The 12,114-nt window shown below is 59.2% G+C and overlaps 2 protein-coding genes and 1 long non-coding RNA gene across 4 annotated transcripts in view; 1 reads left to right on the top strand and 2 right to left on the bottom strand.

Annotated features, from left to right (window-relative positions):
- The window catches only part of RORC (RAR related orphan receptor C), a 21,205-nt gene extending 17,265 nt beyond the window's left edge, over positions 1-3,940 (bottom strand). Inside the window, exons 1-2 of the mRNA XM_041756253.1 lie at positions 3,856-3,940; positions 1,796-1,825 (exon numbers count right to left, since the gene is read on the bottom strand). Of these exons, the coding sequence (XP_041612187.1) occupies positions 1,796-1,825; positions 3,856-3,895 (70 nt within the window). The 5' untranslated portion in view covers positions 3,896-3,940. The remainder of the gene's footprint in view (positions 1-1,795; positions 1,826-3,855) is intronic.
- LOC121491395 overlaps positions 1-12,114 on the top strand; it is a 12,891-nt gene extending 777 nt beyond the window's left edge. Inside the window, exons 1-3 of one of the 2 annotated variants that reach the window (XR_005987954.1) lie at positions 4,108-4,290; positions 8,569-8,652; positions 11,801-12,114. This is a non-coding gene — a long non-coding RNA (uncharacterized LOC121491395). Of the gene's footprint in view, positions 1-4,107; positions 4,291-8,568; positions 8,653-11,800 lie in introns of those variants that run through there. The other variant, XR_005987953.1, reaches the window with a different exon arrangement.
- C2CD4D (C2 calcium dependent domain containing 4D) lies at positions 9,617-11,378 on the bottom strand. The gene has a single exon (XM_041756255.1). It carries the CDS (start codon positions 10,553-10,555, stop codon positions 9,617-9,619), a length of 939 nt encoding a protein of 312 aa, XP_041612189.1. The 5' UTR covers positions 10,556-11,378.

Below are 12,114 nucleotides of genomic sequence, written 5' to 3'. Positions count from 1 at the left end.
GATGAAGAGAGTGAGAGACATGGAGAGGTTAAATTACTTGCCCAAGGTCACACATAGCTGTGTGTGGTGGGTTTAGGATTTGAATTCAGGCAGTCTGGCCCCAAATCCCACCTAAGGAAGGGGAGGGTTTCTCTGGTTCACATCTGCTCTTGACGGTGTCTTAGCTTGGGAGGTCTTCTGGCATGTGAGTCTACAGTTTCTTGGCCTGGGGGTCCTTCTGAGGGGCTGTCTCAGCCTCTTATCTGCTCCATGGGCTCCCTCAGTCTGGGGGTTCCCTCTTCGGGGCCCTCCAGTAGCTAGGCCCTCTCTTGGTCTGGGGGTCCCTCCTGAGTTCCTCCCTTCTTGGGGTTGTCTCAGTTTGGAACCTGTTTTTCTGAGCCTCCCAGCCTGGGGGAGTTAGTCCCTCCCAGATTCTCTGCACCAAACTTCCTAAGAGGTCTCTGATCTTGCCAGGCCTTGAGCAGCTCCTTGGTCTGCTACAGGCCTTTCCCACTGGCCTGCCTCTGGCGCGCAGGACCTGGCAGTGGACTGGGGGAGGGGCTGTCACCCCGGTTCCTCACAGAACATCCTGGGATGAGGTGGGGCATGGTTGCATGGGACCGGTGGGCTGGGAAGGAGGAAAGGGGTGTAGCCTTGGCCATGGTTTCCCCCTTCTCCCCCCCACCCACATATGGTCCCTGGCTCCCATCCCCCAGCTCACGAGCCCGAGCACGTCACTCCTTGACCTGCTTTCCTCACAGGGCCCTGCTCAGCATTTCCGTGGGGCCCTGTGGCTAGGGGCAGGCGAGGCACTGATCAGGATTATGCTGAGCAAAGCAACCTTCCAGCCAGGAGGATGAAACATCCTGGATGGCCCCCCAGCTCCTGTCTGCCCAGCCTAGGGACCAGGGGATGCTGTTGCCTCCGAGATTTCTCCGCTTAGAACAGGGAGGCTCTAAGCAATCTTGGAAGCCAGAGCAGGGTCAGTGAGCTCTCAGAAGGAACTGGGAGGTAACCCAAGGGAAGGCCATGGAGAAATGCAGGTGGTCTCTCTTGCCCCAGAATGGTCCTCACTGATTCAGGGACATATGCTTCTGGAGGCCTTCCCCCAGAGCACCCTCAGGCCGCTAAGGGCATGCATGGCCCTGATGTGATAGAAGCTTTGGGACTGAGGTGGAGTGGCTGCATTTTCTGGGAGAGTAGCTTCTCCCACAAACCAGGGGGGTGGGTAGATCTGATGTGCTGAGAGGTCCACAGGAGGATGCATATTTGCCAGTATCTGTTGGGAAGTCCTTCCTGAGCTCTAGCCTCCTTCCCACATGCTGTAGCCTCAGTCTTTCAGGGCTTGGAGTGTTCCTGTGTGTCATGTTTCCTACAGAGGTGAAAGCTTTCCTGCTCTCCAGCTCTGCACAGCTTGGCTTGTTCACACTTCAGGATGTGTTAACCACCAAGACGAACACCAAACGTGGCTCAGCTGCCACAAAGCCTAGTGGTGCAGGCTCTCTGAGTCCCTGAGGCTGCCCCTGTCTCTCTCCTCCCTGCTGCCAGCTCCTGTGCCTCCGTCCAGCACCCTCCTCTCTTTCTGCCGCCCATCCCTTTCCTAATTCTCCTCTCCTGGTGTCTCCCTCTCTGCAGGCAGGCTTCCTCCTCCTCTCCTATAGCCCTGATCTTGAGGTTTCTTCATCTCTTCCCCTCTGGGCTCCCCATCTTCCTTGCTTCCCTCATTGCCACCTCTGCACATGTCCCCTGGAGCCCCCTGACTTCTAAGCTGTCTCTCCACACCCAGCGCCAGGTGCTGCCCCAATCTTCTACTCACAGGTGTGGGTCTTCTTGGCAGCCAGCAGCTCTGGAAAGAGAAGAGAGCAGTTGGGGCCAAAAATTGAAGATGGTGGGCCCTGGGAGACACCCTCCACCCTGTCATAGGCCCTATCCTACCCTACTCCTTCCTCCAGAACCTGGTGTCTGAGCAGAAGGCGAGACCATCTGCTACAGCAGCCCTGTCTTCATTCTCTGCCCTGCAGGTCCTCAGAAGCACTAGGCTTCTTACTACCTCCGGCAGTCCCCAAGCTCGTCCTTCCCCGAATGCCCTTTCCTGACACCATGCTCAGGGTAAAGCCAACTTGCCCTTGTCCCTCGAGCTTCCGACTGCAGAAGCTGCATGTCCCCACCCCCCCTCTGGGCCTCGTGCTGACACTCAGCACCGGGTGTTTGCTTTCCCGACACTAGAGCCATGTTGTCCCGTAACTGCTGTCATTGTGTCATGATTCACAACGTGGGGCTCTCCTGCTAGCTGGGAAGCCGCCTGCCCTCTTGATTGTGTACCCCCAGAGCCATCCATAGGGGCTGGCCCATTAGAGATGCACCACAAACATTCTGCGCCACTTACATCCTTGTGGGACTTAAGTCTCTTGTTTGTTTATTAGTGCCCCAAAGCACCTGGGACTGCCAGAGGTGTGCAGGTTGAGAGTAAGGGGACGAGGCTGCCTGGAGGCAGAGGAGGAAGAGCTGTGAGCATAGACCCCACTCTGCCTTCCCGCTGCTCCCCTGGCTCACCAGCCTGCGGGGGAGGGAACCCCTTCCTACGGCCCAGGTAGAGAGTGGGCAGTAGAGGGCCCAGGTGGGTTGATGTGGGGTGGGCAGGGATGCACATACGTCCGAGGGGCAGTTGCTGAGGGAAAAGCCTCAGCTAAGATGCCATGGCAGTGGCGGTGGCAGGCGGGTAAGGTGGGTGGTCATTCATTTATAGCATTTACTGAACACCTACCAAGGGAGCCCCTGGGAAGAGGCTTCCCCTGCCAGACCTTGGTCTGTTTCCTACAACCACGCAGCAGCACCTCATAGAGCACGAGGCCAGCCTTTTGTCCCAGCAAAGCCTGCAGGCCTGCCTTGTGCCCCCTGTAGTCTCCCTAACCTCTGAATCTGCGATGATGATCCCTGCCCCATCCCTGCCTGGAGAAGGAGTGGCTCCACCGGCCCCTCCCACTCCCCCTGATCCTGACCAGCCCCACCCAGCTTCCTCCCTGACGTGGCACCCTCTCTCTGGCCTCCAGCCTTGCCCCTCAGAGCAGTCCTGGGGTAGGGTGCTCCCTGGGCAGCTGCCTTGTGGGGCAGTGGATGTCCTCCTCCACCAGGTGGCTGAGCTGCCGGCACTCTCCTTGGTGCTCATGGCAGACCAAGCATGTGGCTGTGGATCCTGCTCCTGTGAGGGTCTCTGTTAGACCACGGGAGGCCCGAGGACTGCCTGGCCCCTTGCCCCTCACTGTCCCCAGGCTGGTGCCCCGCATTCTCTGCAGAAATGAAACCCCATGCTCCTGGGCCAGTGGGCATGGGCAGCTGACAGGGTGTGGTTCCTTCCTCCCCCACCCCTCTTGCCTGTCACCCCTCAAGACAGGCCAGATTCCTCCCTGGAAGGAGCAGAAGGTGGAGAGGCCAGCCTTCCAGCCCCTGCTGCCCTCGGCCCACTGACCCAAGGAGGGTCACCACCTCCTCTCAGGGGGCACTCACGCTGTGGAGGGCCTGCCCCACTCTGACCCTTCCTGCTCTGCTCTTCACACACCCCCTACCGCCCCACACCTGTCTCTTCCCTCTCCACTGCTCCCTGTCTTTCCCCTCCACGTGTTTCCTGCTTCTCCCCCACACTTTCCACCATCTCCTCCTCTGCTGCTGCCTGAGCCCCTCCTCCTGCTTCTCCTTGTTTCCATCAAGACTGGCCTATATCCCCTGCCAACCCATCTCTCTCTTCCTTCTTTGTCTCATCATCGTCCTCCTCCTCCTTCTCCTCCTTGCTTTTTTGACCAGACTCTTTCAATCTCTCTCTCTCCTCTGAACCTCCAGGCAAGTTCTTGCCACCTGCCTGCAGAGCCCTGGGCCTCTTACCCTGCGAGGCTCGGTGCTGTCTCTGTGGGGCCCTGTCCATGGGGCAGCTCCCTGGGTGCCGTCCTTGCTGCCCTGGCTGCCCAGGAGGGCAGGGAGCAGGGCCCAGGGGAGGGAGGAGGGAGCAGGGAGGGAGCACCTGGCCCGTCAGCAGGCAGGGGAAAGGAGTGGCTGGCAGAGTGGCCTGGCAGCGGGAAGGGACAAGGGGAGAGACTGGAGGAACAGAGTTTGGAGCCTCGAGGAGACACACCAGAAGTGAAGGCAAGGGGAGGAGCATTTATGGATCACCTACTGTGTGCTGGGCCCTTTGCCAGGCACTTTATGTAAAGCTGTGGTTTTCTTCAGTCCTCCCAACATCCACCATCATTCCAGATTTCCCCATAAGCTACATGATGCTCAAAGTTGTTACTGACTCGCCGAAGGACTTACCCAAGGACAGTAAGTGGCTTCACTGTGATTTGAAGCCAGGTGTTTGTGACTTCGGAATGGTGTGTTTTCTACCTGACCAAGAAAGGCGACAAGAGCAGGGGAGATGGGGAGGGGATGGCTTCTCCTGGGGGGCAGCAGTATGTGTGTGAGGCATGTGCTGCTTCTCTGGGATGCGGTCAGACTCATCCCACAGTCCCTCAGCTTCTTGAGGCCTCTGCCTGCTTGGCCCTTGCACCTCGCTGCCCTTCCCTACAATTCCCTGGCTTCCTGATGCCTCCACATTCTCTTGGTCTATTGGGGGCACATGGCAGGCTGGAGGAGCATGGGGGTGCAGAGGAGGGGAGAGGCCTGGAGAGCTGCTGCTCTGCACCATGAGAGGAGGTAGAGCCCCTGGACTGGGTGGGCCTGCACTGAGGAAGGGCTCTGCCAAAGGCTTTAGGACAGAATGGGGCTGGTGTGGGTCCTGGAGGCCACTTCTCTCCTGCACAGCGTTGGTCCAGAGTTTGATTAGCTGGGCCTGGCTCTCCTAGTTACCCAACAGGCTGGCTGGCCAGGGGCCAAGATGCAGTGGGGCGGCTCCCTGGCACCACCTCCTGCTCTCGCTCCCAGCTGGTAAACAGCAGAGCAGGAGCCAGCCACACCACAGCACGTGGCACCTGGCGTGGAGAGGGCAGGCAGCTGTCCCGGCCCTCTCCTGCCCTCCCCCTCACCATCCTCCACTCCTGCCCCACCCTGGAGCTTCACAGGCTGCTACCATAAGCACCTCTGCTCCAGGGTGGTTCCCCATGTCTCCCAATGGCTGCAGCTTGAGGGACGAAGATTAGAAGTAGAGAAGGACTTCCCAACTCATAGGATGGTAGGTCAGGAGATAGGGAGTGAGGAAGAGTGGCGTGGACACTTTTGGGGACCTCCTTGTGCCAAGAGTCTGACAGTGTATATCTGTGCCTGTCATTATCCCCCTGCATCTCGGTACACTTCTCAGCACAGAACAGGATGCTGGTCTGTTCTGGGGCTCTACCCCTTGGGCAGTCCATGCTCTCTGAAGCTCTGCCCCACCTAGTACCCTCTGGCAGACAAGGAGGGCCAGCCAGAGGCAGAGGGACAGGGGCGCCAGGGGAGGCGGGGGACAGGGCTGGGGGGTGGGGCACTGGGGTCATGCTGTACTGCTCTACCCTTCCCAGCCTGATGGTTGGCTTTGCTTCCGCTTGGGATCCTCTCTCTGTGTCTCTCCCAGCCAGCCCCTCCCTGTCCATGGTTCTGTTTGCTGTGCCTCTCTGTCTTTTCTCCTCTTCAGCCTATCTTTCTCTGTGACTCCGGGTCTCTCAGGGCCCTTTCTGACCTCCTAGTGGTGGGCACGGAGTGGAGGCCTGCCGCGCCAGCCAGTCCTGCCCCCGCCCCCCACCCAGACACCACAGGTAGGGCTGCCTCTCCCAGCCAAGTCATTGTGCCACTGTGCAGGGCGAGGAGGAAGTGACAGGGGCTTTGGAAGACAGGGTCCTGGCCTCTGGGCCTCACCAAATCACATGCCTCCTGGACATTCTTAGGTCTCCACCCCTTCCCCATCCCAAGCATGGGTGTCTGGGATTCTTTCTCCCTAGGGCCAGAAGGTGCCATGGTCATCCTTTTGGGAAGTCCCCCCCTCATATCTAATCTTCCTCGCTCCTGCTCCAATCACGGCCCCTTTTCTGGAAGAATCAGTCCTTTCAAAGTGGGGCAGTGATTTTTTTCCTCCTCAAGTTCATTCTTACAATTCTTAGGCAAGGAAGAGGAATCAGACAATCATTTCACCCCCCATGTGCCCAAGTTCCCTTATCAGACTGGGGAATCTCTATGCAGGGGCAAGCAGCCTGGAGGGGGAGAGGGTGGTGGTGGTGGCTTGGAACTGGGGAGCAGTCACCAACTTGTTTTCCCTTCCTCCCCACCCCTTAAACCACAGAAACCACTTAAAGCACGGTGTAAGCCTGCACTTCCAGGGAGGGCCTGGTGGTGTGAAGGTGGAACTATGTGGGGCTTGGGCAGCCTGCATGCCACATACTGCCCCAGCCCCATCCTTCAAGGGCCACCCCCTCTAGGAAGCCTGATGCAATGATTAGGACAACTTTTCTTGGGTCCTTTCTAAGAGGTCCATGCCTGAGGAGATCTGAGCCAGGGGAGTGACCCAGGGACGGGGCTGTACCTCCTCCTCCCTCAACCATTAACACAAGGGAGGCTCTGTAACATATGTAGCTCTCCCAGCCTCTACCCCTCCCCCTTCCTGTCACAAAGGCCACTGTGGGTGGAGGGAACAGTAGGAGTTTGACCCCAGCTCCTGGCCCTGAACTTGCCATAGTGACCCTGCCCATACCACTCACCTGTCACTTAGGCTTGGACGCAGCAAGGAGTGCTGAAAGGCAGCAGCTCTGATTTTTGGAGCAAAAGACTTGGATAAGAACACAGCCTACTATTTCTTAGTCTTCAGTGACCACATCAGTGCAAAGGGGACACTAGAAATTGTCCTGTGAACAGGTCTTGTGCAAGCCTTGTGAATAGCAGTGTGCACACAGGATGGGTTCCCAGGACCTCATCTGTCCTGGGGCACTACCTGGCCTTAGCTGGCCAGGAAGTTCCTCCAGGACTGGGACACTGTGGCCTCCATCGCATGGGGACAGCTCCCAGCTGTGAACTGAGTAAACTGCTCCTTGAATTCCCACCTGGGAGTAGCAGGGTGGGGTGGGGGATCCAGGGGAGCCAGGCCATTCCCAGGCAGGTTTCCTTAACCTCTCTGATCTAGCTCTCAGTAAAATGGGAATAATGGTACCAAGCTTCTGGAGCGATGGTGATGATTACCGGGATAATCCAAGTAAGGTATGGGACCGGGGTACAAAGTCCTGTGGTTGAAAAGGATGTTTTGGTTCATCCCTCCCTCTTTCCATTCCTATAGTCTTCCCTTCTCTTTATCTGACTCCCCTTTCTTATGCTGCTCCCTGCTTTCTTTTTCTCTACAACATATTACCAAATAACTTTTTTTTTTTTACACATTTTACTTACTTATTTTGTAACTTCTCTGATCCCTGTGTCTGTTTTTTTTTTTTTTTTTTTTATTCATGAGAGACACACAGAGAGAAAGAGGCAGAGACACAGGCAGAGGGAGAAGCAGGCTCCCTGTGGGAAGCCCGACATGGGACTTGATCCTGGGACTCCAAGATCATGCCCTGGGCCAAAGGCAGGCGCCAAACCACTGAGCCACCCAGGCATCCCCCTATGTCTGTTTTGATCACTACCTGGCACCTCGGTGGGGCCTCCCTACCTTGTGTAGGGAATGCATGAATGAAAGTTAAATGACCTCTACATTTCTTTCCGGGGACTTTCGAATAGGCATCAGATCCAGTTACCCCAGGTTGTGACGGGGGCAAGGGTGGATTTGGGCTGAAGTAGAAGGATAGTATTGAGGACAGGGCTAGAACCATGGGTGATTTCACAGACTGAAAAAATGGCAGCGCTGTCATCCTAGGGAAGGAGGAGACCCCTTCCAGAGTGACCTGGTTGAGAGGTGGCAGCTGGCATTTAGGGATATTATAGTGAGGGGATTAAGAGCCCAGACTCTGGGGACTCCTGGGTGGCTCAGTGGTTGAGCATCTGCCTTGGCTCAGGTCATGACTCCGGGGTCCTGGCATTGAGTCCTGCATCTGGCTCCCCACAGGGAGCACAGGGAGCCTGCTTCTCCCTCTGTCTGTGTCTCTGTCTCTCTCTCAAGTCAATAAATAAAATCTTAAAAAAAGAAGCCCAGACTCTGGAGCTAGACCCTCTGGGTTCGAATCTTAGCATCACTCCTCACTGTAGGAATGAAGTCCAACATCACATTGGATAACAATAGTACTTAGCCCTCCTGGGAGTTGCTGGGAAGAATAAGTTGACAAATTGCTGGGCGCTAATCCTTGTAGTTGTTAGCACTTATTATTGTTTGGTCAATGCTACCACCTGGTGGCCACCTGGAGCAAGGTTGCCCTGGCCCAGGGCTGGGGTGGCTGGTGGGGGTCCCAATCAGGGGAGGGAGAAGGCATCCCAGCCATCTGAACAGGGAAGTAAGTGTATGTTGTGTTACATTACACCTGTTGGGGTTTATCAGGATCCAGCAGGCTCATCCCTGGTTCAGGGCACCATGGAAACTAAGAAAGGGCCCAAGCGAGAGGGGGAAAGAAGTTGGGCTGGTCCACCCAGGGCTTTCCTCCTCCTCTCTCCCCCTACTCCGTCCTTCCCTCACTCCCTCCCTCCGTCCCTCCCTCTCTCTCTCTCCTTCCTTTCTCTAAGCCTGGCCCGAGCCAACAGGAATCAACTCTGAAGAAGGTGGAGAGGGAGAGAGAGAAGATCACTGCTGACATCAGGGACCTTCAGGTAGGAGGTGAACGCATTCTGACCTACATTTATCCATCTCCTTTGCCACCCTCCTCTTCCTCACTGGGGCAGCCTTTTTCAGGCATTGATGAGAAGAACTCTCACACTCAGGACGTCTCCCACCTCAATCCCTGGGACATTTTATCTCTATCATTTGGTCTTCAAATGCTGCTCTGAGTATCGGCTGCAGCTTCACCCATGAGAGTAGCACAGAGAGGACACCAAACTCAGCATCGTGAGCTGACATCTCCTGACTCACTTTCAAGACACAGACATTTCATCTGTCCTCAGGAGAGATGTGGGTACAAGTGGGGAGGTGGATGAGTAGGGGACTGCTGATTTTCACTGTGAAGCCCCAAGGACATCCCCCCCTCGCCATCCCCGGAGGGAGGTGGAAGTTGGTTTCAGTCACTGAGCTTTTTCTGGAGTGACTCAGTGATTAGAGAGCTCCCTGAAGGGTTGGAGGCCCTTTGAGACCAAGCCCTAGGACCTACCTAACCCCCCCCCCCGACCTATTTTTTTAAAAAGATTTATTTATTTATTTATTCATGATAGAAAGAGAGAGAGAGAGAGAGAGAGGCAGAGGCAGAGACACAGGAGGAGGGAGAAGCAGGCTCGTGGGACTCGATCCCGGGACTCCAGAACCCCCGACCTATTAAAGGAGCTTCAGCAGCTCTTGGGGATGGGGTACAGGATTACTGATGCCGAGTATTCTAATGCTCATGCAAGTTTGAGAACCAGCGCTAGAGAGCTGCTCCCATTCAGCGTATACCGGGAATGAGCTTCTTCCGTCCCTGGTGTAGTCAGGGCAGTGGGAGGAAAGGAGGCTGCAGATCTGAGCGTGGGGTGCCAACAAGAGGAGCCAGCCTGCCCAGGAGATACGTTTTATTAGCAAAAATAAATATGGGCTGGGCAGCTGAAAGGAACGAACCCACACACCTGGAGGAGACCTCTTTGAGGCAGCCTACAGGCTGAGATGGGCAGGCGCCGGCGCGGCCCCCGGGCCGAGGCAGCGCCCCCCGCCCCCCAGGGCGGGCAGCAGGGCCGCGAGCGGCGCCTCGCACTCCCCCAGCAGCACGTCCTTGCGGAGGCCCGCGCCCCGGTCCAGCACCTCGGCCCGCAGGCTGCGGGAGGCCAGGTCGCGCGGGCCCAGCCCGTCGAAGAAGAAGTCTTGGTTGAAGATGGGGTTGGCGCTGCGCCCGACCACGCGGCTCCGCTGGCCCCGGGGCCGGCCGCGCGGCCGCAGCCGCAGCACCACGCAGCAGCCGCCGCCGCCGCCGCCGCCGCCGCCGGGCCCGGCCCGCGACCTGGGCAGGCCCTCGGCGCTCACCAGGCGCAGGCGCAGCCGCCCGGGCCCGGCCTGGTACTCGGCCGAGAGCCGCAGCTGCCCGCCGCGGGGCCCGAGGCGCAGCACGCTGTCCTTGGCGGGCCGCAGGGGGCAGCACAGGACGTCGGGGTGGAAGAGCGGCGGCCCGCCCGGGGACTGCGGGTGCGACGGCTCGGGCGACGGGGCCCGGCACAGGCGCAGGTCCGGGGCGGACACGTGCAGCGGGGGCCGCGCGGCGGCGGCGGCGGCGGCGGCGGCGGCGGCGGCGGCGGGCGGCGGCGGGTGGAACAGGGACTCGCGCCGGCGCGTGTGCGGGCTCTCGGGCAGGAAGGGGCAGCCCTCGCGGCCCGCCAGGTGCGGCAGCGAGCAGGCGGCGCGGAGGCCGCGCCCGGCCCGGGGCTCGGCACCGCCGGCGTCCGGGAGCCGAGGCGGGATGCAGAACCGCGGGATGCGGTCGGGGGTGAGGACGTTGGGACAGGCGCGGGCGGGCGGCCCCGGGGCTCGGCGCGCAGGGAGCAGGCCGCACGGCGCCCACCGCGGCCCCGGCCCGTAGCCGGCCTTCTCCGACAGCCACATGCGGCGGGCGGTGGCGGCGCGGCGCGGAAAGCCGCGGGACCGAGAGGGCGCAGATCCAGCGTCCCTGGGGAGGCCTGCGGAGGACAGAAGAGGCCCGGGGGAGGTGCGCTGATGCTGGCCCACACGGCGCACGGACCCCAACAGAGAAGGAAAAGTAGCGGGCGGCGAAGCCTGGGGGTCTGCGGAGAAATGGAGGAGGGCACGGGACAGGCACGTTTCCGGGTGCAGGCTTTAGACACCCGAGATCTCAGACCCTGCCATCAGTGCCAAGGATGCTCGCTCACTAAAGAGTTAGAAGGCCCAACACACCCCCTAGAACTCTAGGCTACTATTAGGAGAAGGGAGGAACACTCTCGAATTATCAGATCTGCAGGTCACAAACAGTGACTGAGAGCCCCAACCCTGCTGGTACATCCCGCTGCCCTGAAGAGACAGGGAGACCCTCAGGAGGCTCATCTTCTCCCCCCGCCCCCATCTCGAACTCAGACTCTTTCCCAAGGTCTTGTGGGTGCCCCTGGGCCTGTCTTCCCCACAGCCACAGCGGCAGCCTAGAGCAGGCCTCTGCAGACCGAGCCATCCTTTGGCCCCTGCCCCACCTGTCCGCTCCCACTCCTCCCTCTCCTTTCTGAGCAGCTCCAGGCCAGAAGCACACTCACTGCACACCTGGCTGAGGTCCTGCGAGCACCCAGGGCCAGTCCAAGGAGACGTACCTCTCGGGGGTCAGAAACTACCCTCCAGCTCAAACCCCGGTTGGCCTGCCCCAGCCTCCCCGCCCTGCCGCCGCTTGTGGAGTCTGCAGGGCGGACAGGACAGGAGGCCGTTGGGCCGCCACTCCCTCTCTCCACTCCTCTCCCTGGGAAACCACTGAGCACAAAGGCGGCATTGATTCTCGGCCACCCCCAGGGCCGGCTCCTGGAGGCTCCACCACCACTGCCGCCGCCACCGCCGCACCCCTGCGCCCACCCGCGGGGCCTCAACCTTATGCCGGCGGGCCTGGGAGTCCAAGCCCACGACCAGATCGAATGGACTCCCAGAGCGCAGGCCTCACCTGTGCTTCACCGCCTCCCAGAGGCCGCAGGTGTTCCGGAGCCCACAGGGGAGCAGCTTCCTTTCCAGCTTGCTCCCCCAGCCCAGTCCTGGGAGGAGCTGGCAGAGGCCTCCCATGCCTAGTGTGACCTCTTTTCCTGGATAAACAGAGCTCTGTCTCCAGCTCATCAGCCTGGCCTTCTTAACTCCTTCCTCCAGGTTTCTAGCAGCAAGCTAGCCCTAGGTCCTGGCCTCCTGGGAGGGCTACAACGGAGGAAGGAGGATGTCATCAGTGGGCAGTGGCCTCCACCCCTCTGTGCTGTTCTGGTCCCACCCTAGCCATGGTCACACAGCCTGCATATTCTACAAAGCCCTCCTTGCTGGACTCCTGCTTTGGCCCCCATCGCCTTGTTCTGGAGACATCCCAATGGCACCTGAGTAGCTCAGTCTGTTAAACGCCTGCCTTCGGCTCAGGTCATGATCCCAGGGTCCTGGGATGGAGCCCCACATCTGTCTACCTGCTCAGCAGGGAG

This window comes from Vulpes lagopus, chromosome 5 (genome assembly GCF_018345385.1).
Source record: "Vulpes lagopus strain Blue_001 chromosome 5, ASM1834538v1, whole genome shotgun sequence".
NCBI classification, from domain to species: Eukaryota; Metazoa; Chordata; class Mammalia; order Carnivora; family Canidae; genus Vulpes; species Vulpes lagopus.
Note: the sequence above shows the minus strand (reverse complement) of the source record. Positions and strands in the feature narration are given on the sequence as shown.